We start from the raw sequence: 24,657 nt of genomic DNA, 5'->3' as shown, positions 1-24,657 counted from the left end.
CAGTCACCTCAACAGCCTCAACCCTCCACACAGGAACTGCTGTACCATAATGCTTTATTTCCAAGCATTAAATGTTACATTCAAACCATAGAAGACAGATGGACAGACCTTATTCCCCTACTTAACTACAATACATTGCAATCAAATCCTGGTACTGAAGAATGACAACAGGCTTTGACTCCACACTTTTTATCAGATTTGTTTCGAATGAGGAATAGAAAGAGCCTCAACAGTTTAAATTTGGTGACGTTAATAAATATCTCTTCAATCTGAATGACATAAGTGGTAAGGTAGAACTTGAAGAAGGAATCTGATTAGAAGTCACTATTTACTTCTTCCTTTAGAATAGGAACTGCAGAAAAAAATTCTGCATAAGAAGTCAGATAACTGGCAAATGTTAATTTTCTTAGTGTAAAATCTGATTAAGCTTTCTGACTTCAGGAGAGAACAAGGTAGAGAATGGAAGGACTGTATTCTCTGGAGAATATACTGTAGGAACAGAGATAAATTCTGAAATTTTAGAGAAGTGCTTATTAGTGAGTTTTGTGCATATGATTGGCTAATTAAAAGCCAGGAAAGTTGGCCAGTGGCACAGTACAATTCAAATGGTGGCTGGATTAAGGCTGCTTTCCTTTGACAGCTCCATTTGCAGCACTATGCAAATGCATTAGAAAAACCCTTTTTTCTGAATTTAATGACTCAATGACAACAGAACATAAAATTGAATTACAATAGAGTTACTCACTGAAATTAAATATTGTGCTTCAAGAAAAAGCAAAACCTGCAAGAACAGACATTTTCCATCTCAGATGCAAGCTCTGCTCATCCCTCAGTCCATGCAGATGCATGGTTCCACACACAGTGAGGCAGATATTCTAGGACACCACTAAAATGATTACTTTATCTCCACATAAATCTTGTGAGGCAGGAGTGTGCAAAGCCTGTTTTAAACAAAGCTGGGGAGAGGTGGGAGGAGACGTCTGAGATGAATTAAATAACTTGCCCAAAGTAATATCCAGGCTCTCTGCACTCCCTGAGATCTGTGCAGTTTCCATGCACCCAAACACCAACAAGATCAAAGTGCACAGACTGAGACCAGGCACCATCCTGTGCTAGAGTCCCCTTATGTCCCACACAAAGGGCTGCTCTTCCTGATGTGGCAAAAAAGTAATTCCTACCCCATCCTACCCAAGTAGTCTGTTCAGTACTGTCAGTAAGAGCCAGAATGTGCATTTTAAGGATCTATATAATGGATTAGTTTTCCACTTTAAAGCTGTAGTCAAATGTGCTTTAGAGAATAAACTGAAAGCTCCTTTTTTCCCCCAACACAGAAACCAAAGACCAAATGTTTTCCCACCTCTAAATTAATTTAATGTTGCTACAGTACTAAAGGAAAGGCAGAAGTTATTATGGTGAAAATCCTCTCTTTTGCTATTAGAGGCACTTAAGTATGAAATATTGCACAAGCACAGGACGCAATGCACTGGTCCTCCAGGCCTGCAGTTTGCCTGTGAAGATGTTAAGGGATAAGCTTGGGCACATTAGGCAGCTAAAGGCTGTGTCAAGGCCTTCTAAGATATGGATTCACCGTCACTTCTGAGCCTTCAAACTATAGAGACTTTTTAAACTTTAACCTTTTCAAAAGTCATCTTGCTTCAGCTGAATGAAGCCTTCTCCTGCACAATGCATAGAGTCATATACAAAATGCAACATATAGCATCTTCAACAGGAAGGCTTTACAGACTGGGGCTTTAGACAACAGATGCAAGCATCAGGGAAGCTGGTTGTATTTCACCTCCCCCTGGGAGAGGGAAGGATGCAGATAGTGCACAGGGGGCTCTTGTAGACCAGAAGTTAGAGTATTTTGCACTGCTGCATTGGTAGAAACTTTCTATTAAATCTTCATTCATACCATCCAGATATCTTTTGGCACTAAGCAAATTCAGAGATGTTAATCATCTCTGGAAGCATCTATCTAGCATTAGAAATATCATTATTTTCATTCCTATGTCTACTTGACAGCACTCCAGCACTAAAATTTTGTATGTATTTTCACAGAGATGCATTTATACACATAGCTGAAGCTAGATTCAGAAATCTATATTTAAGGAAACAGAAATTCTATCTCTGACATAACCACTGACAAGAATGAGAAGAAAATTCAGAAAAATAACCATGTCACCAATCAGCCTGGTGAGTCTAGCTTAGCGAGCAGTAGACGGAAACAAACCTAACGCACATCTGGAGTCCTACGTCAGACATGCATTTGAGAGATAAAAAAGGAGGGATTAATTTTACCATTCTGCAGGACCAGATGAAGTTATATGTTACTAAGATCAAAACAAAAATCCTTATGCCTACTGTTTTAATGTAGAGTTGAACTATCGCAGCACTAGTGCACGCACTTCCACCGGCCCTATTATAAAAACTGATGTACAAGAACTAGAAAAAGACACAGACAGAAAAAATTACTTCTGCAGGCAGACACACTGAGTGTAGTAGGACTTGCAAGCTTGGAAAATGGATATAAGGAGGAGGGAAAGATGTCACAGAAATCTGTAAAATCATGAATGGTGGGAAGAAGGCATGAATGGAAAGGAAATTATCATTCACTGTTATTTAATGCTTCCTATAACAGAAAAAAATCAATGGGCACGTAATGAAATTATTGGAGAGCAATTTCATAGGGAAGTACTTTTTCATACAACACATAATTAAATTATAGGCCTCATGGTCACAGGATGTTGCGGATGCCAGAAATACAAATTAGACCAAAAATTATTAAACAAACTCACGTTAGAAAACTCTATCAAGAGCAATTAATGAAAGTTAACATGAAAGACGTAACATGAAAGACATACCAAGTCTGAAAGCACTAAACCCAGAAATTGCTGAAAGTGAAAAAGATGTAGTAGGGAAAAGACCACTTTATGCTAGCCCTGGCTTTTGTTTTCATTGTTCTTGTAAGTTTCTGCTACTGATCAATGCCAGAGGCAAGAGCTAAAAAACTGCATGAGCCTCAGGTCTGCTTAATACAGTTGTTACAAGCTAATGTACTATCTGGTGATGCACAAAATGGAATGGTAACCTCTGTAACTTGTAAAAGTGAGCTCTAGCTTCCAGTCAGTGTATTAGTTTGCATTGGAAGTAGTGGAATTAACATTACTGAAAGATTTTGATAAAAATAACCACAACAATTATACTGGGTCAGATTAAAAAGCCACATCTGATACAAGAACCGTTAAACCAATATATCTAAGCTTGCTGTCAGGGATATACATATCCCTAGAAGGAAATCCACTATAAATTTGTTCTTATAGGTACAAAGATGCAGTTTCCTACCCTGAGATACACAATAACCTCATATGGCAACAGCAGTATAGGAGTTATGGGACTGAATATTATCCTTACATATTTGTCACCCTAAATTGTATATTAACATGGATCTAAAAGGAAGATGTTGGTACTTTTATGCTAAATTGTACAGTGCCATCTAATATTAAAAAAAAAATTATAAGCAAACACATCTGTCTGCTTTATGAATAAGGAAGGAGGAACATATTCAAACTACCACAAAGAGCAGTAACTAAAAGCAGATTGAGAGCTAACAATGCTTAAATTACAGGCTTCTATATATGACAGTTATTAATGTGCAAAAGAGCGCTGTCAGTAAATGTTTACAAGTCCTGCTTCCCCTCATGTATTTCCATTCCAGAAAAATTCAGAAATAGAAAGGTGAGATGACCACAACATACTGGATGCAAGATGCTAGTTAGAAATTCACTGGTTTTGCACTTAACAACGAATTCTCAGTGAATTCTGCTACTTCCTGAAAACAGAATTAGCCCAGATAAAAGACTGTGGCCAGTACAATGTACAATTCTGACATGGCATCTATAAAGTAGTAAACCAAAAGAAAAATAGCTAAGAGAAAACAACCTGATCTGGTGGCCTTTACATGGACTCTTTTGCACTAACGTTACCAGAAGGAGAAAACAGTTTTCTTTCTCTTCTAAATCGACCATCACTTTACACACCAGTAAGTCACAAAATAACCAAGCACATCCTACCAAAAGACTCTCTACATATTACCAAATGAGGCAGTAAGTTTGTTCATAATTGTAGAATTGAAGATGCAAGCTCATTCCTTTGAAGAAGTTTACTTTTAAAACACTAGAGAAATTACATACTAGTTTTGTGAACTTATGCTTGTTTTCAGCATTTTTTACAAAAATGCTTACAATTTTTTCCTGTGTCTTGTGATATCTGGTACTTTTTAAATTTCCAGCTCTTGGAATCTTGAGAAAACTGCAGCTTTTCCATAAAAAAAACCCACAAACACACACACACAAAAACAAACAACAAAAAATAAACAAAAAACTCTCTCTGCAACCCACAGATTCTCCTAGTTCCCCCTTCAAGAAAAACTGAAAAAATCAGAATGAAAGCTTAACCCTAAAAGATAAAAAAATGACCCAAAATTCATTCTTGTTTTTGAAGACCTATTCTTTTTAGCCCCCTGTTTGCAGACAAGGTGCATTTGTTTCAAGAAAAATTTATAACTTTGTTTTCATTTAGCTTTTAATTGGTTTCTTGGTGTAAACTGACGCATTTATTCTTATTCAGCAGTACTACAGTTTATAAAAGCACATTTATAAGCTTTCCTGTGTAATTAAAGAGAGAATGTAAGACAAATGTATTAATGATAAAAGAGTAACACCTGAAAACTTCCCTCACTCCCTTTCTGAAGAGCCTTTCTGCTTCCAGTGCTAAGTCTGTCCACTTGCCCTGTCTGCAGGTGGGGTGGCTTAGCAGAGGAAAACAAGAGATCTACTGTGCAAATGCAAGACATATTCCTCACCTACAGTAAAGCTGCTTGAATATATAAAAAGAATGGTTTAAAAAACAGAACCAGTAATTACAATTAATAGAGTATTTCAAGTGTAGTCTGCAGGGAGCGCAACTTTTAAATCAGTAGGTATTGTCTGTCTGAGTTGTTTTGGTGTTTTTCATAAATACTGACAAAAAAGTTAGCAGTATTTGGAAGCAGTGAACCTAAAATGCTGGCCAAACATGAAAATAGCATCTCTACCTACTTCTGAGAGAGAGACCTGATTGGCAATGCCCCTCTATGCACTATTCCTGGAAAACCACAATTATTTGTGAGTCAGTGCTCAGTTGATGTTGCAATGGGACAGCTGAACCTTGTCACAGATTAACAACAGTCTCTCTCAAGTCAGAGACACCCGACCACCCAAAAAAAGGCATGTTTCCTTTGGGAAGTGATAAGCACTTTGGGCTATGCACCACTGTTTTCTGTAACAGCTCCTTGACACTAAAAAACAAGTGGATGTGGACAGAGGCCACTGGGAGGAACAGAGAATGTCACTCTTCTGTCACTCTACTTCTATGTCACCCTACTACTGAAGCGGCTTCTTTTAAGAAACTGCATTTTTCCTGTGAAGTAACTGTAGGATTAGATAACCTTAGGAATGAGGAGCTTCCCATAAAGAAGTACATTTGTTGTATTTGTATTGAAATTCTCAGCATTCAGCAAGATCCTTGTCCAGTATTAACTATATATTATATACTCTGCAACTTAAGCTGCCAGATACCAGCCATCTTCCACTGAGCACAATATTATTGAGAGAGGGAATAATTTTATTCAATATCCAGAGCTATGTGATATTGTCAACCAGAGCTATGAAAAAGTAAAATAGAAAAGCAGAGTTACTTACAGTTACTAGATGCTCCTGTGTAGGTCAACATGTACTGATCTGCTACCAGCATCCTTCAAATTTGCTATATACTTGTCCCAACAACTTCATATTCTTCTGTATAGCATCTCCAACTCAAATATGAGAAAATACACTGCTATGTTTAAACAGACACTTACTTATAAGGATCTAACAAGGAATGGTGCTTTGGGTGGGAGAAAAGCCATCCCCATTTAACTGCTGGTAGGTGTAACAGAGGAAACACCACATGTTGAACATATAAATGACTGCATTTTCTTGTAAGCCAGGAAAAAATGAGAGCGATGGCTATACAGGAATTACAACAGTCCGTGCATACAGTGCATTCTCTACTGAAATGATTCCAGCTTGCAAGACACTGATGTATTTTCTGACTGACTCTGCTCGGGAGACAAGCTTTTGAATCAGTACTTTTAGCCCACAAGCCATCAAGATTTAATCAGCTCAACTTTGGAACAGAACAGCCCCTTACCCTGCAAATCAACCCCTGGAAATTATCTATCTATATGTATTTTTTTCTCTCCTTAGCTTCCTGAATAAACATGAAAAGAAAAGGCTTGGAAAAATGTATGGCAAAGATCCACTCTTTGAAAACAAAATTCTTCTAAAGACTGCGAACCTCCGACTCCCCAAAGTTGCACTGCAGCAATGGTAGAAATTGATTTAGTGAAAGGCTTTTATTAGTGAGAGCACTGGTCTCACCGCAAGTCCCTCCCCTTGCTATAATCAATAATTTAAGCAAAGCCAAGAACCATGTCAGCCGAAACGGCCAAGGTAACTTGACTGTCTCTTTCTTGCAGACTGGAAGAAAAATTAAAGTCTGAATGGGAATGTATTCTAATTTAAAAATTAATTTGGCCAGTCTGAGTTGTGCATTTTGGCTTTCACTTTGAGAAGGGGAGGAGGGATGGGCTCCTTTGTTCCTTACTGAAAACTTATCTCTAGGAAAGAGTAAAAAATCCGCTTCCAAAAAGTAAAAGAAGCCACCATTTTAGATTTAGAGTATCTTAACAGCTATTTGCAAACAAGAAATGTCCTCTACAGAGTTACAACTCTTACCTGAGTATTATGAGTGTGCTACTATACCTGTCACTCAGTGCACTGCCACTATCTCTGAGTTAATAACTGTGGAAATATTTTGTATTTAAATTTAGCCCTGCAGTATTTCAATTCAAAAGCAATTAAAAAAGCTAAAAGGAATTAATTTAGATAATATTAAATTATGCCATGGTTTAGGAAAAAAATAGTTTCATTAAGAAACAGAATCATGGATAGTTCTGAGAGTGACTACTTCAAAGCTTTTGCTTTAAAATCATAGTAGGAAATTAACTGGTCCTGTGTATCAAATTATGTACATATAAAGTGATCAAAATAACAAACAGTGGTTAAAAACAATCCCTGTAACACACCACCACATAGAAAAGGATAAAAATGCCCCAGAGACACTACAAGCAGGGAGAAAAAAAACACATATGCTTCAGATTGGGATTTTCTCTCCCCCTTCAGACTTCTCATCACTTGAGTACCATGGAGAAATCTACTGTGCAAACTAGAGGACACACACTGCTAGGCTTTAGAAATCCAGATCTCCGACACTGCAAGAAACCCACTCACTGTCATTATCTTGAGCTCTGTGGGATCCTGATATTGGACATTTATGACCTAACGCTGAGTACCCGGAGGCTCCATACATCTCCAAATTGAGCAATTGAGCCTTAATGGCAAATGTGTGTGCTTTCATGGGATTGCTTAAAACAGGCTTCATGTCCCTTAAGGCAGATACCATACATCCGCTCTCAAGCAAGGACTGAGTTCAGAGCAAGGTCTCTGCAGCATGCCAAGTCCAATCATACAAGACCTTTCCAGGCCCATGGAGATGGCTTGGTACTGCCCTGAATCCACCCGCCTGCTCTTAATGCAAAAGCAATGAACCGAGGGTTGCCTGCAGCACCCTACAGTCCAGGTCTTGGTGGTACACACTACAGGTTCTGTGCACTTAATATGGCCGCTTGCAACAACACAGTTGTGACTCAACGGACCCACAACCCCAATTCAGCCAATCCCATGTCATTCATTAAAGCTGAATCAAATTTCAAACTACTAAAGCAGACTTGTGTGAGAGTTAAGCACATGAGCAACCAGTGCACTGAGATACTTGAGCTGCTGACTTGGGAAGATTAAAAGAAATATCTACAGGTGCAAAAAATAGCAGGGCAGGAGCTCAAGGGGAATTTAGGTCTGTGTCCTTCACTGCACAGACATCTCCTTCCACCAGCACCTGAATACAATCTAGGATTTTACTTTCTCTTAACAGTACTTCAATGCTAAATAACTTTCACCCTGATTTTGCTTGAAGTTTTCAGAATTTATGTGAAACGACATCCCAGCCTCAAGCACATGCAAATTCCTCAATATTCACTTCTGCTGCTTTACTCTCAATCTTAGTCCATCCTATTTATTGTCGCTGTCTTTGTTCCTAGTGCTGCTTGCCTAACGTCCTGACTACAAACACCCCTGCTTGCTTCCAGCTCCTGCTTATTCCAGCTTTTTCCCAGTTTGTGCCATGTTCTTATTTATCTCCACAGCTGCAGTTACTCTCCTCTTGACTGTGCCTCCATTGGGTCCTTCCTTTCAACAAGCCTTCAGGTCACACTTCCATCTTCCAACCCTTTCTACCTTCCTCCCCACCCCACAATTCTTTTTATTCCCCCATTGGCTTTCTCTGCTGATGGGAGCAGCAGTGAGACAAGCTCACCGTTGCTACCAGGGCCCGACGCTGGTATTGCTGCAGATGCTGAGAGAAACAACAGCAGCAGCCCAGGATTCGGGTTTCCACTCTGTAGCTGCAGAGAAGCAAGAATCACTTCTGAGTAGGAAACTCCCAGAACTGTATCAGCCATCCCCAATATGGTACCCCTAGCTGAATTGCTTCCCCAGCAACTGTGAAATCCTCCAAAAGCTGTGGGGGCCACTGCAAAGACTAGACACTCCTTCTGCTGAGTGGCAATACTGTTTCTTTACCACACCTCCTGCGGCTGAGATACAGGAGCACAGAGGACAACAACCAACCACCCAACCAGGCTGCAAAGAGCTCTGGAGCACACAGAACCCACCTAGCAGATAATAGCCATATTCTCAGTTTGCCTCAATGAACAGCAGCCAGCACATTAAGAGTCCTCCCAAAGGTAACACTTTTTCTTCCTTCTGTTCCCAGAGATTTCTACATCCATTTTAAATGATCAATCAGGTGGACTGAAGTTTGGCTTGAGTTCTATGCAGCATTCAGAAGTGCTGAGGCAGAGGTTTACTGAATCGATTTTGGTTGTAATTTGTTATTACTTCCACAGCTTTATGAACTGGGTACTTTTTTTTAAAAGAGGGGTGGTTAATCTGATATTAGTTGATGGTGGTTTTTCTTTTGTGCAACCTCCTGCCTTACCATCCCTTTGAAAGAGCCATCAGGATCCTGACTTTTCCCTCACTACCTTATTTACTTTCTCTTCTGTGGTTTGTTGTCCCCATTCCTATTTATTTGGTCCTGTGTCTGACTGGACCTGAACTCTTTCCATGGTTTCAAGAGAGACCTGTGAAGACACACAATCCTAGGCAAAGAAGAGCTTTTTAAGCAAAACATTCAACCTCAGAAAGGACGTGCAGGATCCAGATTTATACCTGCCCAGCCGTGAAACAACAGAAGCTTGAAAAGCTTCCAAAAATGGTTTCTCAAGTTAAGTACCAGACACAATTAACCTATTCATCACTTCTGAAACTCAGTTTTTCTATACAGATACACAGAACAGTCTTTCACTTCACTGTAACAAGTCCTGTATAAAAAGTATGTCCTAATAGCTCTTAACATTATATATATCAATGTAAATTACACTACAGAGTTAGGGGAAACCTGCAGCGCTCTGAAGATCTTGTGAGCTACTCCATAGCTTCCACCTAGCCAGCAGTACAACACCATGTTATTTTGTCAAAACCTCTATTCCCCATTGTGGCCTTTCACTTTCTCCTGTTGGTATTCCACATGTTCCAGCAGCCAGGCCTGCAGGCATTTGTTTGCCCCACAACCATACATTTTATTGAGTAGAAAATATTCATTTTTAGAACACTCAAAAACACTTACACAAAGCAGCACTCTGATTTTGTTCATATTAGTAATTATATGCTTCACTACAGTAGCAAGGAAAGCATCCCTGGAAATACAACGACTAAACAAGAAATGAAATATCAAGAGTAAAATAAGTTAGACTCCCACCAAGAGGCCAGAAGTTCAGTCAGAATAACATCGAAATTAATGAAGCTGTGTCAGTTTGGACAGTGCCACATTTGACACTATTTTAGCCAAAGTACTGAGCTAGGCACAGCAATGATTTGGTATTCAAAGCACAGCCACTAGAAAGCAACTATCATTGAACGGAATCTCTCTCAGCCCTGGAGCACTCAGGGAGAGAGCTGTGGTTGGAAAGAGTATGACAAACCATCCTAGACCCTGTAGGAGTAATATAGCAGAGACTAACCAAGGAGTGGTTTTAAAAATAAACCCAGACTCAGAAAAGGGAAAAAAAAATAATTTCTACACTGCAGGGTTGATGTTACAGTCTCCACTCAGCTGGTTAATTAATTTGTGAGAGTTTTTTGATGTGTGTCCTGCTTAGCCTGTGGCTGTTCACTCAGAATGTAAGTTCTAATTCTTGCCTCCTGTCTGCTGCCTGTCTTGGACACCACCAGGCACTTCAAGAGATACCAGGCAGGCAACTGAATGAACAGGGAGGAAAATTCATGGCTCTGATGGAATAAAGAATAATTATTTATCTTTTTGGTAAACAGTAAATATGAAACTGCAAGTATGACCTCACAACACATCCTGGAAAACCTCTTCTATAGTTTCAAATTCTGGTAATCGTAAGAAGTGTGGGAGAGGATGTTAATCACTGTTGTATACAGGACATATCATACCATTTCTGAATGTAAGCACATTAATTCACTTATACATACCTATTTTAACAGGTGCTGATCACCACTCCTGACTGTGGAAAATTTGGGTTTCCAGCCAGAGCACTTATCCAAGCGTTCAAGATACGGATTTAGGTAGGTCCATTGAGAACCGCAGGTAAAACCAACCTGACTACCCAAATGCAGCAAGTGGCCTCCCTGTGCAAATGCGAGCAGCAGAATGTACTCGAGACAGACACCTTTCAAGTTCAATTTACTATCAAGTTCAATTTATTTTGTGGCCTTCTACCAGTAGACTTTGAATGCTGATCATTATTGTGAACATTCTGCAACCATGTGGCCCTTTAGGCTTTATTTCTTTTAAAATAGCTTACTTTTTCTTCCCTAAAATCCTCTTACAGAGGTAGCTAAAAGGAAGATAAACATGCAGTTAAGTTACTCCACATAAAGAATGTCACCGACAGAAACACTGAATATATACAGCAACAATCAAATTTCCTACTAAGGATTCAGCAAATGGTCAAGTCTGAGACTATGAAACTTGCACTGTTCCTGATATGTGGTTATCAGTAACATGCAGGATTAAAAAAACCCAACATTAAGAGTTGACAGGCCATGAGGATGCATAGTGGCTGTGAACTGGAACCTCTTATTTCCAAAAACCTGAAAATTGGATGTTCACCTGCAACCCTACAACCCCTATCCACAGCATAATCTATTTCTATGACCATAAATCTTCTTCCACACTCAGAAACAGAGAAAACATGTTCTGTAGTAAATAACATATTTGTTGTCTGTATCAGATAGGTACTGCAGAGGAAAAACAGTGCTTTTAAGAGGACATCCATTTTAATTTTGTCAAAGATGCTGGTTAAAATCAGAGGCAGAACTGACCATTGGCATAAGTCTTCTGGGCTAGTTCATGATTTGCTCTATTTTTTTATTGCATTAGAGCGCTATTCTACCCAGATGTACTGTTATTTCAGAGTAAGAGGCTCTATTTGCAAGAGTGACGCTCCTGATCCCCAAGGGCCACTCTCATTGCTGTCATTTCTGCACTGGGTTGAGCTTGTTTATTTGTAACCAGCTATTAAACTGCCTTCCTGGATTTGCTAGGAGACCAGCAGCAGACAGGCATGTGGTATATGGCAGTTGTACACAGCAGCAGCACTCCCTGAAAAAGATGAAAAGTTGTACTTTTGAGATCCTTTTGAATTACATTTTCAATGAGGGAGAAACAAGCTGTTGTGTGAGCCAAAGGCTAAGAAGCTGGGGAGTCAGAGAAGGCTGCTGCCTCTGCACAGTCTCCTGAAGCTCTGAGGAAAGCAAGGGAACTTCCTAATTACAGGGGTATTCTCTGCTCTGGAAGAAGATGGCTTTATTCAAATTAAGATAAAAGAGGAAGCAAAAGAAAATTCCAGTACTTTTCTTGGTTTTGAAGGCAAAGAGAATTACCTTTTTTCACCCCCCCCGAGACTTATCTTTCCTAATTCACTTAGAGATTATTACACTGAGAGCTGCACTATACTTAAGGAGAGATACCTTTCCACTGGAACTGATTTTCAGGTGATAGAAAGAAATGTGCCTGCCTTCTGCAGAAGTTCTGTTGTGCTTCACAAATAAAAGCCACAAACAGAAAACGATACTGGCATCACCGTCATCCTCTGTTAGGTTTGGGCTCTGAAGTGTTCACTTGACCCCTGCTGTTGGCACCACACAGATTAATAAAATGTAGGTGAAACTGATAAATACACAGAGCCAGAGAGAAAGAACAGGTAGAGGGTGTAAAACCACAAAACAGTTTCCTTTGGAAACTAGGCTAAGGAGAGAGGGGAAGGAAGCATTCATCGTGATTTAAGATCAGCTCTGTGCCATTTGCAGTTATAATAATATCTGGTGCTCGTTTTCACTCTCTGAATAACAGCAGTGGCAGCTGGATGGGTGCAGTTGGTCCTGAGGCCGGTGGAGGAAAGCTAAAAGTCCTAATAAATGAAAAACCTCTGAATGTCTAAGTCAATGTAGCTCTTTTCAAGAAGCAGATATAGATAATCTCTTTGGAGGAGAAAATGATTTCCTCAAAACACAATTCGTACACTGCACTGGGCTTGCAGTCCAAGGTGTCCCTGTTACACTTCTCTAACAACATCACTAATCAACAGTACTAATATTTAATACCCACTCAGTTGTTTGGTATCTTTAAACTGGGTTGTTTCATTTTGCCTCATTATTCAGAAAAAGAGTAGAGTCTTGAAAACACCTTTTCATTAGACCACAAATAAAAGTATCCTGCCTTAAGGAGAGTTTAGGAGGATTTTGTCCAATAAGCAATGCATCCTAACTGCAAACAATTAAGTTTAAGAGTTAATTTTTCAGGGCCATTAAATTACATACCTCAAAACCAAACAAAAACCCCAGAATACCACAAAACAGCCTTGAGTTTTCCAGGATTTGAGTAACAAATTGTGTTAACAGAGGAGAGAAGACAATAAAACAATGCAGAATCCCTGAAGTGATATATTGCAATTTTCAAGACTGTCCTCTAAATAAGAATGCTGTCATATTCCTATGTATACTAAGATGCTAAATATAATCTGTGGAGTGAATATTAATAATCCTCCAGGTATCTGCTAGATTACACTCTGTAATGGACTAACTGTTCTTAAAACTGTGTCTTTTTTTTCCCTTCCCAGAAGCCATATGACTAAAACTTCAGGTTTTTGTCCCAGATACCTTTCTCCCTTCGGTCCCTAACATTTATTACTGAAGCATACATGCAAGGGTCGGAGAGTACTGAGCTGTGAAGAGCCCACAAGATGTCCTCCTCCCAACCAGATGCAGTGGCAGCGAGAAGTCCCAGTGTGCAGAAAATCTCAGGCTTTCAGGACAGGTACAACCAGGGGTCACTACATGATGCCCCAGCAGGGTAGGCTTCCTTGCAACCATGCTGGCACATAGGGACAACAAGGAATGAAAGACAACACTAAGAGGACTGGAAAGATCTAGTGCAGAGGAAAGCACCACATGCGTTTGGAGCAGATGGCCTGAGCAGGTTGGGGAAAAACCTCTGCTGAAGTGGTGTTTAAACCAGATCAGGCAATCACAAGAGAGATGAGATACCACCAATCCTTGCTTTCTCAGGTTCTTTCTTCCTGCCTACCCCTAAATGTGAGCTCTTGCATCTACTCCATAAACTCAGAGGGACTAGATACAACCCTCTGGGAACCTCCCAGGTTTTCAATCAACTACCACTAACATAAGTGCACTGGATGTATTTTCTGCTTGTGGAAAAATACTTCTCTGTACCCAGCATGGCAAAAGAGTGCAAGGGATTTCAGGAAGCACCAAGTGTTACTTGATTTTCTGCAGAATTTCCAACTCCACCCACTGCTGTAGCACCCAATGGCTAACTCCCATAGCTTGACCTAGCATGGTGAGAGGCCACCATTGTTGATGAGCACCACAGCAACTCAGGCAACTCTTGAGGAGACTGAAAAGGCACACGTGATTAGAATGCACAACACTGAAGTGTTCTTGATGCTGCCTCAAAAAAAGATACTTTTAATACAGTTAATTTACTCAATTTTTATTTCACCTCTTATTTTATTACCCTTAAAACATCCTTGGAGATCTACGAACTTGCTCAGGGATGGCACACTACTCACACTGAAAAGGCTGGAGCTCCTGAGAACAACTACAAAATTTACCCTCAAATGAATAAGCCTGGAGATACTTGCACCAGTTCTGATTTTGGTTTTTTCTTCACCAGCAGCATTGCCTTTTGCACCCCCTCTTTTCAGCCTCTCAGAATGAGCTGCAGGGGAGGCAGAAAAACTGGCCTGTTTTATCATATCTAAATGCTGTCCTGGCATACGTGGCAACTCAGCATTTCATTTCTTAGCTCTCTTTTGACCTGTCAATTGATACTCCATTTTGGAAAGAAACTGGAAATGCTTAACAAAACTATTTTATCAGAGTGGGGGTAAATTCAGGATAGCAAAAAATTCCAGGAGATGGGTGTCTGTAAGTTGCAACAGTTGCATGTTCCTAGAGTCCACAAATACTTAAATACACAGGCATCTTAAAACCATGGATTCAACCCCCTACGACAGCTCCTATGTCCTATGCAGTGCTCTCTAACAGTGACCATAGGGATGACAAAGAAACACCTCTACCACTTCAATCCTGAAAGGCAATTTTTAGGTTTTCCAAGACCCTTCTGGTTATTTTTATCTCTTTTCCTACAGAGACTGAACTCATATAGCTGTACATCTGTTTTTCTATAACTGTTTATAAATAGATTGGTTGCTAGTATGGCAAAGGCTGCAGAGAATTAAAAAAAAACCAACTTTATTCTGCTTTAGAAGAGTGGTGAGCTGTGAGGGCTTTTTAATTGGTAACCTTTAATTTTATTTTTTTTTTTTTAAACTAGGAAACTCCTCATATTCAGCAGGAGCAAGTTGCCCTTTATTTCTGTAGTGCAAACAAACCACAGCCCAGATAACACTTGGTTACTTAAATAAGCAAACTTAACAACACCTCTAAACAACTCAGAAAATCCCCCCAAGTGCTGAAGGAGCTCATACATCACACAGTGGTTAATACATGTTGAAAGAAAATTTTAAACACATTATTTAAAAACAAACAAAGCTTAGGCTAGCTCTTAGCATCTTAGGCCACCCTTACTTAATTGCACTACTTGAAGTTACTCTATTTTAGTTTTCAGGTAATATAAATTTCCTACCCATAGTTTCTCATTGCCAAACCTGGGGCATTTAGAAAGGCTGAAGGAGCCAACAAGCTCAGCATTAAGCTATCTAAATACCTCCTATTGATAGTTTCTCCAGAAACAGTTATCAATTACGTCACACACATTATATGAAGTATCCCAAGAAATAATATTAACTCAAAAATTTTAGTAAACAAAAAACTTTTTCATTTTGCACATGAAGAGGTGACTTTATGAAAATTTTCTCTCAACAGTAAAGGTTTGTTACATATTAAAAAGAAGATCAGAAGACACATTATATATCACATAGTGGGGATTTATGGTTGCCATTTAAAAAAACCATACACATTAAAATAAAAATCACTATTATCATAATTATGCATGACTGACATGTAGAACAGCTATGGATTTGGACGATAGTGGCCTTCAAGTAGTATATAAGCTCTGCCATGCAGTAACATTATCACTTAAAATGTGAAAAACGTATGATGAACTTCTTTAGATGCACATCACCCGAGAATCAGATTGCCTCCCCTCATTTTGACAAAGTTGTACCTTTATATACTGGCTTGGATAGACAAAAAATGTTACAAAGTCCATTAACTAGAGTAAATGAGATCTCTAGAGTTCTAACAATAATACAAATGCATTGTATAGCACAACAGAGCCAGTGCAGAACTCATTACTGCTGTTCAAGTAATTAATGAGCTCAGGCTTTCAAAATAAGAAAAGCCATGGTTTCAGCTTCTGTATGACCGAAAGTCTAGGAGGAATTTTTTTTAAACAGAAGAATTTCATTATATTACTCAGAGCAGAGGAGGGACACATTCACTAAGATTTTAATTAAAAAATTAAGAATCTTTGCTAAACTTAAAAATAATTGCTCAGAAAAATGTTGGTCATGTGTAGGCAGCTGTCAGTAGTTTGGCATCTCCAGCAATCGTGTACTTCCCACAACATGTGCCCATTGATAAGTGAAGAGCAATTATTTATAACCTAGTAAAAGGTGCAGTTAGCATATTTTTAGGTCCCTGCCTGTAGCATTCACTGGTGCATTCCTAAAGCAGGAGTAGAGCTGCTAGGATTGAGCAGGAGGCCAAGCGTTCCCAAGTGGGCAAGGAGCTGTGTGCAAGCACAGTGCTTGCATTTCAATGCAATCCATGTCCCCACCAAAAGTAGTGATAAATGACCTCCCTCCTTCCAGCCACCAGCTGAGAGGAGTTAAGTAATAACATTTTTCTAAAACAGCAGCAGTGAGCAGCCTTTGCTTGCATACCTGTTTCATCGGGTGAGCTTGGCGAGGCGCTGTCCTGGGACAGTGTAGTCCAGCTGGAGTCCTCATCACTTGGGGCCAGGTTTTGAATCCTATGGAGGGCACAATCTGTTTTGGCCCCAGTTTTTGGGTGGTCTTTCTTAGTCTCAGGGCTTGATGACACTGTGGCAACCTGGCCATCCTCTGGGCTTGGCATCTTGTTTTGTTTCCGGGGCAGGACTTCCCCATTGACAATAACAGTAGAAGCCTGGCTGTTGCTTTGTGCAGAGTTATCTTCCATTGCAACAAAACTCTGCTCTAGCTCTCTAGCAGATGTCTCTAGATCCGCATAGTAATTCAGAAAGCTCTTGGTCCTCCTTGGCTGTGAGGGTAATATTTCACAGCCAGAGGAATCCTGTGGGATCGGCTCTTTGCCTTCAAACTTCTCAGAAGTTATGTTTATGCCTGTAGTGGTACTGAGGTTTTTGTTGGGATCCTGCTGTCCCTGCTCGGCAGCTTTCCTGAGCTGGTTTTCTCCATTCTTCACAAGCTTTATATTGGCAGAGGTGTTCCCCAGAAGGGGCTGAGCTGCTGGATCAGAAAGACCCATGGCTGTTTGAATGTTAGTCAGTGCATATTTTTTCCTGCACTTTGGAGGAGTGCTGTTCTTGGTCTCTGTGTGCCTGATCTCCGCATTCAGAAGTTCATTATGTGAGGAGCGCAGGTTCAGGGTGTTCGGCGGGGTGGCGGGGTTGTTGCGGTTCACAACATCCGTCGTGCTGCTGCTTGCCATAAACGCCAACGCGTCCACGCCAGAATCAACTAGAAATGCAAAAGAAACTGTCGTGAAACACATTCATTACATACACTATTTTGCTAGAGCTTCTGGTAAAGGGATGCAGCACTTTACATAATTGCTTTATAGTTGGAAAATTACCACAACCTGAAGTGAGTAAGAGAAAAGACAACAGCTTAACTTACCAAATAAGGAAAAACAGAGGCAGAAAGATATAGATAGATCATCAGGACCACAAACCCGAGAAAAAGCAGAAAGCTTGACCATATGCAAGGTAGTTTTAAGGCAGTTTTTTCATGTCTGATTCTGTTGCAGCAGGCTTGGGGACAGAAGAGCTGCCTGTTGCAACTGCTTGGGAGTCCAGAAGTTGTCCTTACCACCATTTCATTTTACTATTTCACCTTTACCTCCCCTGAGGAGGAAGAGAGCTCCTTGAGTGTTCATCATTAGGAAGCTGAAAATTGTAGAAATTTCTAAGCAGCCCACAGGCAGGTGCTGTTCGTCTGGAGTAGAGCTCAAGTAATGTTAATTTTAAGCCTGACTGGCCAGTCAGCTGTGGCCTCTTGCATTTCTCTCCACTCTTTTTTATGTTTTGGGTTTTTTGTTTTGGTTTGGTTTGGTTTTTTTCCCAGAAGAGGGAAGTATAGGCTCAGAAGGCAGGGAGTACAAAAAAGAAGACTATTTCACAATACTGTGTTTGATTTGGGGGGGGGAGGCTGGGGGAATCCCTTGACAAAATATCCTGCTCTAATTCAATCAACCTTTTAAAGGGCTGCTACAGAGATGAAGATGAACTCACTGTTTCTACAGCTCAGAAAGGTCACACTTAAAGATAAAACATACATTCTAGGGCAGAGTACACATATTCCACAGTTAGGTAAAATAATTACTTTGTCTACTTTTCTGCAACTTTCTGATTTTTATTAGCCAGGAGCATAGTTTATATTTTGAAAAATATTAAGTTTGTTGAGAAAGCAGATTTTTAGACAATTAAGAAAACTATTAAAAGCATATATATTTTTTTTAACTCATTTGTTCCTGTACTTCCTACCTATGGCTCCCACTAATCCGCACAAATACTCCATGAACACCTCAATTAACATACTGTAGTAGTTACTGTTGTTTGACACCTGGGAACCAAATAAGATGCCAATTAAGAAATCACTCCCATCTGCCACTGCATGAAACAGCCTTTCTGTTGTTTTTAATTCTCAGTTATCACTGACTGCTTATATTGAACATGAAAATGTACCTGGGAATTATCCAGGAGCGAAAGGTATAATTTGAGGTAGCTGATGACATATCATTCCTGCTGAGTTGTGCTGCATCCTTGTATATTTGATATATGACAGAACTGACTGCTGTACAGATTTACAAGAGATTATGTATATTTTTAAAAAAAAAACAACATATACTTAAACACAGAATGAGAAGAAGCACTTCACAACCTTACTTAAAAGTGCACACACAGTTGCTAGTGTTCTCTTTAACACGCTGTCAAAGCCACACACTTCAACTGTAAGTCCCACTCATTTAAAATCAAGTAGACCAAGACCCTTTGCTCCCTGAACCACCCACCCAGACCAACTTCTAAAACTTGTTCAAAACAGAATTTAAACTAAATTTGCACCAGTCAGTCAGCCTAGACCAACTGCAAATTCTTCAGAAGACAAATCACCCCACCACACTGTACAAAAGCCATCAGCTTAGGTTAGAGTTAACAAACATCCTATATACAATTGCAGCCTCAGCCACAAAAGACTCCCAAAATACAACCATAATTTAAAGAAACTTTGTAAATGTACTTCTCAATTGCATCAATCCATGTTGCTTTCTACATCTTGCCTAAAAGCAACTAAGTCTAAAGCAAGCGAGGTCACATCTGATCCAACGTAATGTTACCAAAGGACATGTTTTAATTTAAAAACCCAAAATGGCTTGTGTTTGTGGATGGCTGGTTAATATTTTTTCTGCATTGGTTCAAAGTCTGAGAATCCAGAAGTCAGACAAAAAAATAGATTGATAGGATAATTTTGACCCACTGCTTGACCTTTAGAAGTTATGGAAGTGTACCATATCTACGGGTTTCACTAGCTTCTGTTTTATTTGTGTTTCAGCAAGTAAAAACAAGCAATTATTTTTTTTCATCAATAAATATAATGGTCACAATCTGAGACAAGACTGGAATTTATTTTTGTTCTTTGTTACAAGTGAGCTGCTTCATGCAACGTTTGCCATTATTTTTACCACTGAACAAATTTGCTAAAAAATAATCTTCTTAGATAAAGCTTAAGTATCTGTCTGCCAGATAATCTTCAGCCAATTTGCCACTTCTTAAAAATATTGTAAGAATAAGTAAACAGTGAAACAAAATGTATTGTTTTACTTATCTGCTTGATAGAGCTCCTCCATGGATTTATGACGAACATTGGCACATGGATCAATGACTGAGCCAAAGCCTCTGGAAGTCTTTATGACCCAAGCAGTGCTTGTAAGTTCGGTGCTAAATTTGGCTTGTGTATGATCATCAGCAGAAAAATGTCAAAATGAACCTTTCACTAGATAAAACCTTCCTTCCCTGATCCCCTTTCAAATGACCAAGTGATCAAATCATCATGATAAAATGATCAATGACCATGTGAACAGTAAAAGGACTGCACAGAGAGAAGCAGGCTGCCCTCTCAAGTGACAGATGCCTGCTCATTGGCAGTCACCCTGCACTCCCAGCTATGCTCTGCAGTATGTGCAGCCGGCATCCCTCCACTCTCAGGAACAGAAAGGTGGGTAAAAGGGAAGCAACAAAAGAGGCAAAAAGACAGTAAGAAATACACATGAGAAGGTGCAAATCTTGTACCTCAAGGGCAGAAGTTGCTACCAGACTGGGACTAACTCAAGTGCTGGAAAATGTCTGAATGTTGTAAATGCTTAAACGCACTGAAAAAAAACCACCCCTAAATGGCATAGTAAAATGACGTAAGAAGAACGAGCAATAGCCGGTGTCTCCGCCTTTATACAGGACATGGTGATAATCCAAACACATGACTTTTCCCAAAGGAAGCAACTTACTAATTAAAAACTTTGAGGAAATGCAACTTCTTCCTGTGCCTGTAATTTCAAGACCAAAATTCCAATCTCTGACTTCCTTCCTGTATCTTTTACTTTGTCTCTCCCACCGACCGTGACTCCCCTGACCACAGCGGTACCAAACACACACTGGTGCTGTGCTCCCCACCCGCTACGCAACACCCTGTGCCAAGGGTCCTGCAGCCAAGAAGCCTGCTGCAGGCACACCCTGTCCCCCTTCTTGAGCAGCTCCTCACGCTGCCTGGCCACCAGCAAGGACAATGCTACTGGCACAGAGTACCCTTTTTTCAACTGCTCTGTCTTCTGCGGAAAAGCAAACACAAATGGACAAGCAGACCAGGAATCACTGAGTTGACAGATGTATCTCAGCTAAAGCAGGCAAACCATGTTAAGTTGTGAGTAAAAAATAGAGTATTATAATACAAAATACTGGACTCTGGTGGAAGACTAACAATAATTGGGACTTTGTAATTACAGGAAATAATAATACATTATTAAAACGTTGGTGCTTAAAGACAGCACTTAAGTAGGCAGAAGATCTATCATAGCAATTCATTAAAGATTTAGCTTGCTTACTTTATAAAACAAATCACAGTCTCAACTACATACTCCTAATGCTTAGAAACACATCTAGAGATACAAATTAATATACGTTGACCACTACAATGTGTAGCACGAAGTAGTCCCAATTTTCTAAGCATCATAATAACACAAATAACACTATTACTTGAATGGCTTTTATTGATGTTTTCCAATCTTGTCATTAACCTTACAGAGCTAGAAGGAGGAAAGAGAAAATGCCATTGGAAACAGAAAACAGTGCATGACCAATTTATCTTCACCTCTAATAAGACTTTTTTGCATTGTATTGTCCACAGAAATAGTTTTTAGAAGTTGAATAGCTTATTAAAAAACACACGGCTAAAAAGAAATGAAAGTGCTTTCTTTTTTGTGGTTAAGTGCAAGATGAAAGCAAAATATGGGCCTGTGAAGAAGCAGTAGTAAAAGAAAAGGAAAATTTCACATATTTGCATAGGAGAATCTTTTAAAGGGCATCTGACCTGGAAGTACTTCTGACATGGCTCACGGGGCGTCAGCAATGCATCAGGAAATAGATTACAATTTGAAATCTGAAAAGAGGGATCATTTAAGAATTAAAACCAAAGGAAAACACAAAATAAAAATTCCACAATTCAGAAGTTCCTGAGAGATGTTAAGCATTCTAAACAAACTCTGGTAACATAACAGTGAGGATCTTTCAAGCTTTCAATGACATTTGACAGTCATTAAAGTATGGGAGAGGCTACCCTACAGCTACAAGAACAAGTAATTAAAAATAACTATGACATTTTTTTTAATGTGCACTTTACTAGAAGCACACATTCAACAATTATCTCCAGTTTAATGAACATACTATAGCAAAAAAATTCATGGCATTAGAAAATCTGGGGTTTTCTTCAGTTACAGAACTACAGCTTAATAATGAAACTACACCAACACTGGTAAAAATAAAAACAGCTGCAAGGCATGTTCACATGAGAATTTGCAGAATGAGATCCAGCAGGTGAAACTAAGAAGCATAGATTGCAAGGCTGATGCCGTAAATGGGAATAATAAAAAGTAAACTAGGCAATTACCTCCTGCATTGGGACCCCTTCCTGGCCATCTTCTAGTAAATAAAGCATTTTACCTCAAAATCTCTGGTTTGGATACAAGTGACACACACAGTGGGAGCCAAGACATTTATATGCACCTATGACTATTTCTGCCATTGTGTCTAGGGAACATAAGAAAGAGACTACAAAGTTTTTTCACACAGCAGACTTACTTTCTGCAATGATGTCTGTTGAGTACAAAACGTTTCACAATGAACTCATGCCACGGGCCTATAGCTTCAGGTTCTGTACACTTTGGCTCTAGTTAACACCTAAGCAGGTGGAGAGAATGCCTCCATTATACAAGAGTTGCAGCTCACCACTAGCTAACTCCCTCTGCTTCTACGGGTGAATTCCAATGTTAAAACATTAACTCTTAATTAAATATCCTAACACACTATCTTTTTGTATCCACGTTCTTCAAGTAGGATCAGCTAAATAGTAATGGTTAAACAGATGTCAGCCCAAAAGCATGCTAGTAAAGTCTAAATTGACATTAATGTAGCTGAAATGAGAATCAGGGCTAGGTTTCTTCATGTCAAATGTCATCGTTCTCCTTCTAGCCTACATATCCACGTAAACACCAGGGTTTGCTAAAACACTTTCAGAGGGAAAAGGAAGGAGGGACAAACACTTGATGAAATGCTGGGGTAGATCACAGCAACCAATGATGATCTTAAAGCCAGTGTTTTTCTTCTCAATGCTCCCTCCAGCAATGAAATCTCTGCTGGACTGAGCTTGGAAGCTGGAGAGAGAATGCTCAGCAAAGCCAGGAAAATAAATTCTGATGGTGCACAGAGCAGTTTTGGGAATGCAAGAGAAGGAAAGGAGCACAACTGCAAGCAACTTGAATGTGCATACTCAAACCTGTCTGCAGACTCCTCCACACAAACTTCAGAGATGCTGAGGATGGGAAGGACCTCTCAAGATCTAGTCCAACACCCTGCCCAAGCAGGCAATCACTGCTCTCTTCTTTACTCCGCCCTGGCTCTCTCCTCACATCACAACAATATTGCCTTCTCAACCTGCTTGCTAAACACAGCTTCTGCCATTTCCAGCTATTTCTGCTTCACCTAGTCCTACTGAAACAACCATCTGGCAACCAGCTTTCTGTCCTGGCTCCTCCTCCCCCAGAAGGCACCCTGCCAGCCCCTGCTGCCACATAATTACATTTTTCCTGCTAGAGCTAAACACGCTGCCAACGAACTGCAACAGCCTACCAGCAGTGCTGTCTCTGCTCCAGCAATGCCCTTATTAACCAAAATCCATAATGCTGATCTGACTTTAAATAATGATACTAAGCAAAAAACAACTTCAGATCCTGCAATGAGTTCTGGCCCTCAAGTGTAATCCACCTTCCCATTTCCCATTTTTTCCCTCCCCCTTCCCACACAGCGAGTAAAATCCCTCATTCAGCAAAAATTTGGGACTAAGATGCCTCTTAGAATCAGATTCTAACATCTACAAAGGAAAAAGAAAGAAATAAAAAATAAACAAGCTAAATCCACTGCTCCTATACTTATAACTTTATTAAGATAGATGCATCTGCATAAGCAGTGTGTATTTGACTATCTGATTGAAAAACTGTTGCAGACTACCTGCAACATCTCTTGCTACTGGAGTATTCTTCAATCAAGTGATCACACTGAGAAACAAAGAGCAGTTATTTCATTTATACAAGGCATAACCATGACATGCAATCACAACTAACCCTGCATTTAATAGGGAAAATGCAAGACAGTATACTAAGTCTTTTCCAAATTAAATTTTCTCCCTTTAATTAGATTTCCCCCCTGTGTAGAATGGAACAGTCTGGCAGGCAAACTCAGTGCTGTTAAGGCAAGAAAGTGTGTTTCATCTATTGGCTACTTGCAAGCAAGTAATAGTAAGACCTTCTGTCATCGGATCTATACATTCACAATGACATTTGCTAAGCAAACCTCCATCTTTTTTTTTTAATCCTGTTGTGTAAATTAAACTTCTGAGCCTCAACCTCTTTTTGTTAAAAAAAAAATCTATTTATAAAACTTTCTATATATATAGATCTATCTATCTATATATAAATAAATCTATTTATAAAATCTATCTATAAAACTACTCAATCCCTACAATGAAGATCACACCTCAGACTTATTTGTTAATTACAAACAAATCTACGCTAAAGCACATGCTAATATAGGGTACAAGCATACCTTTCTTTGTTACAAACTCAGAAATTGTAACTTAAATTTCTTCAACTGAGATGACTAATAAAGCAAGAAGGACTTGGTCTTCCATGTCCTGCAACTTCAATCTTAAGTACCACCCAAAAATAACTCTTACCAAGTCTGAAGGTATCATCAAATGTATCATCAAATCTGATCAGAATTACCAAAACCAAAGCATGATGCCATATGAAGAAAGATAGGATAAGCTGCCTCAAGTTAAAA

The 24,657-nt window shown here is 39.5% G+C and overlaps 1 protein-coding gene across 10 annotated transcripts in view; it reads right to left on the bottom strand.

The window, feature by feature from the left end:
• Nucleotides 1–24,657, bottom strand: part of APBB2 (amyloid beta precursor protein binding family B member 2) — a 160,408-nt gene that overhangs the window by 81,798 nt on the left and 53,953 nt on the right. For 5 of the 10 annotated variants that reach the window (XM_051616927.1, XM_051616931.1, XM_051616928.1 and 2 more), the window contains exons 2-3: nt 21,635–21,703; nt 16,718–17,515 (exon numbers count right to left, since the gene is read on the bottom strand). In XM_051616927.1, the coding sequence (XP_051472887.1) occupies nt 16,718–17,515; nt 21,635–21,653 (817 nt within the window). In that variant the 5' untranslated portion in view covers nt 21,654–21,703. The remainder of the gene's footprint in view (nt 1–16,717; nt 17,516–21,634; nt 21,704–24,657) is intronic. The other 5 variants (XM_051616923.1, XM_051616926.1, XM_051616930.1 and 2 more) reach the window with 1 other exon arrangement.

The sequence above is a fragment of the Apus apus genome, chromosome 4, assembly GCF_020740795.1.
Source record: "Apus apus isolate bApuApu2 chromosome 4, bApuApu2.pri.cur, whole genome shotgun sequence".
Classification (NCBI taxonomy): domain Eukaryota; kingdom Metazoa; phylum Chordata; class Aves; order Apodiformes; family Apodidae; genus Apus; species Apus apus.
Note: the sequence above shows the minus strand (reverse complement) of the source record. Positions and strands in the feature narration are given on the sequence as shown.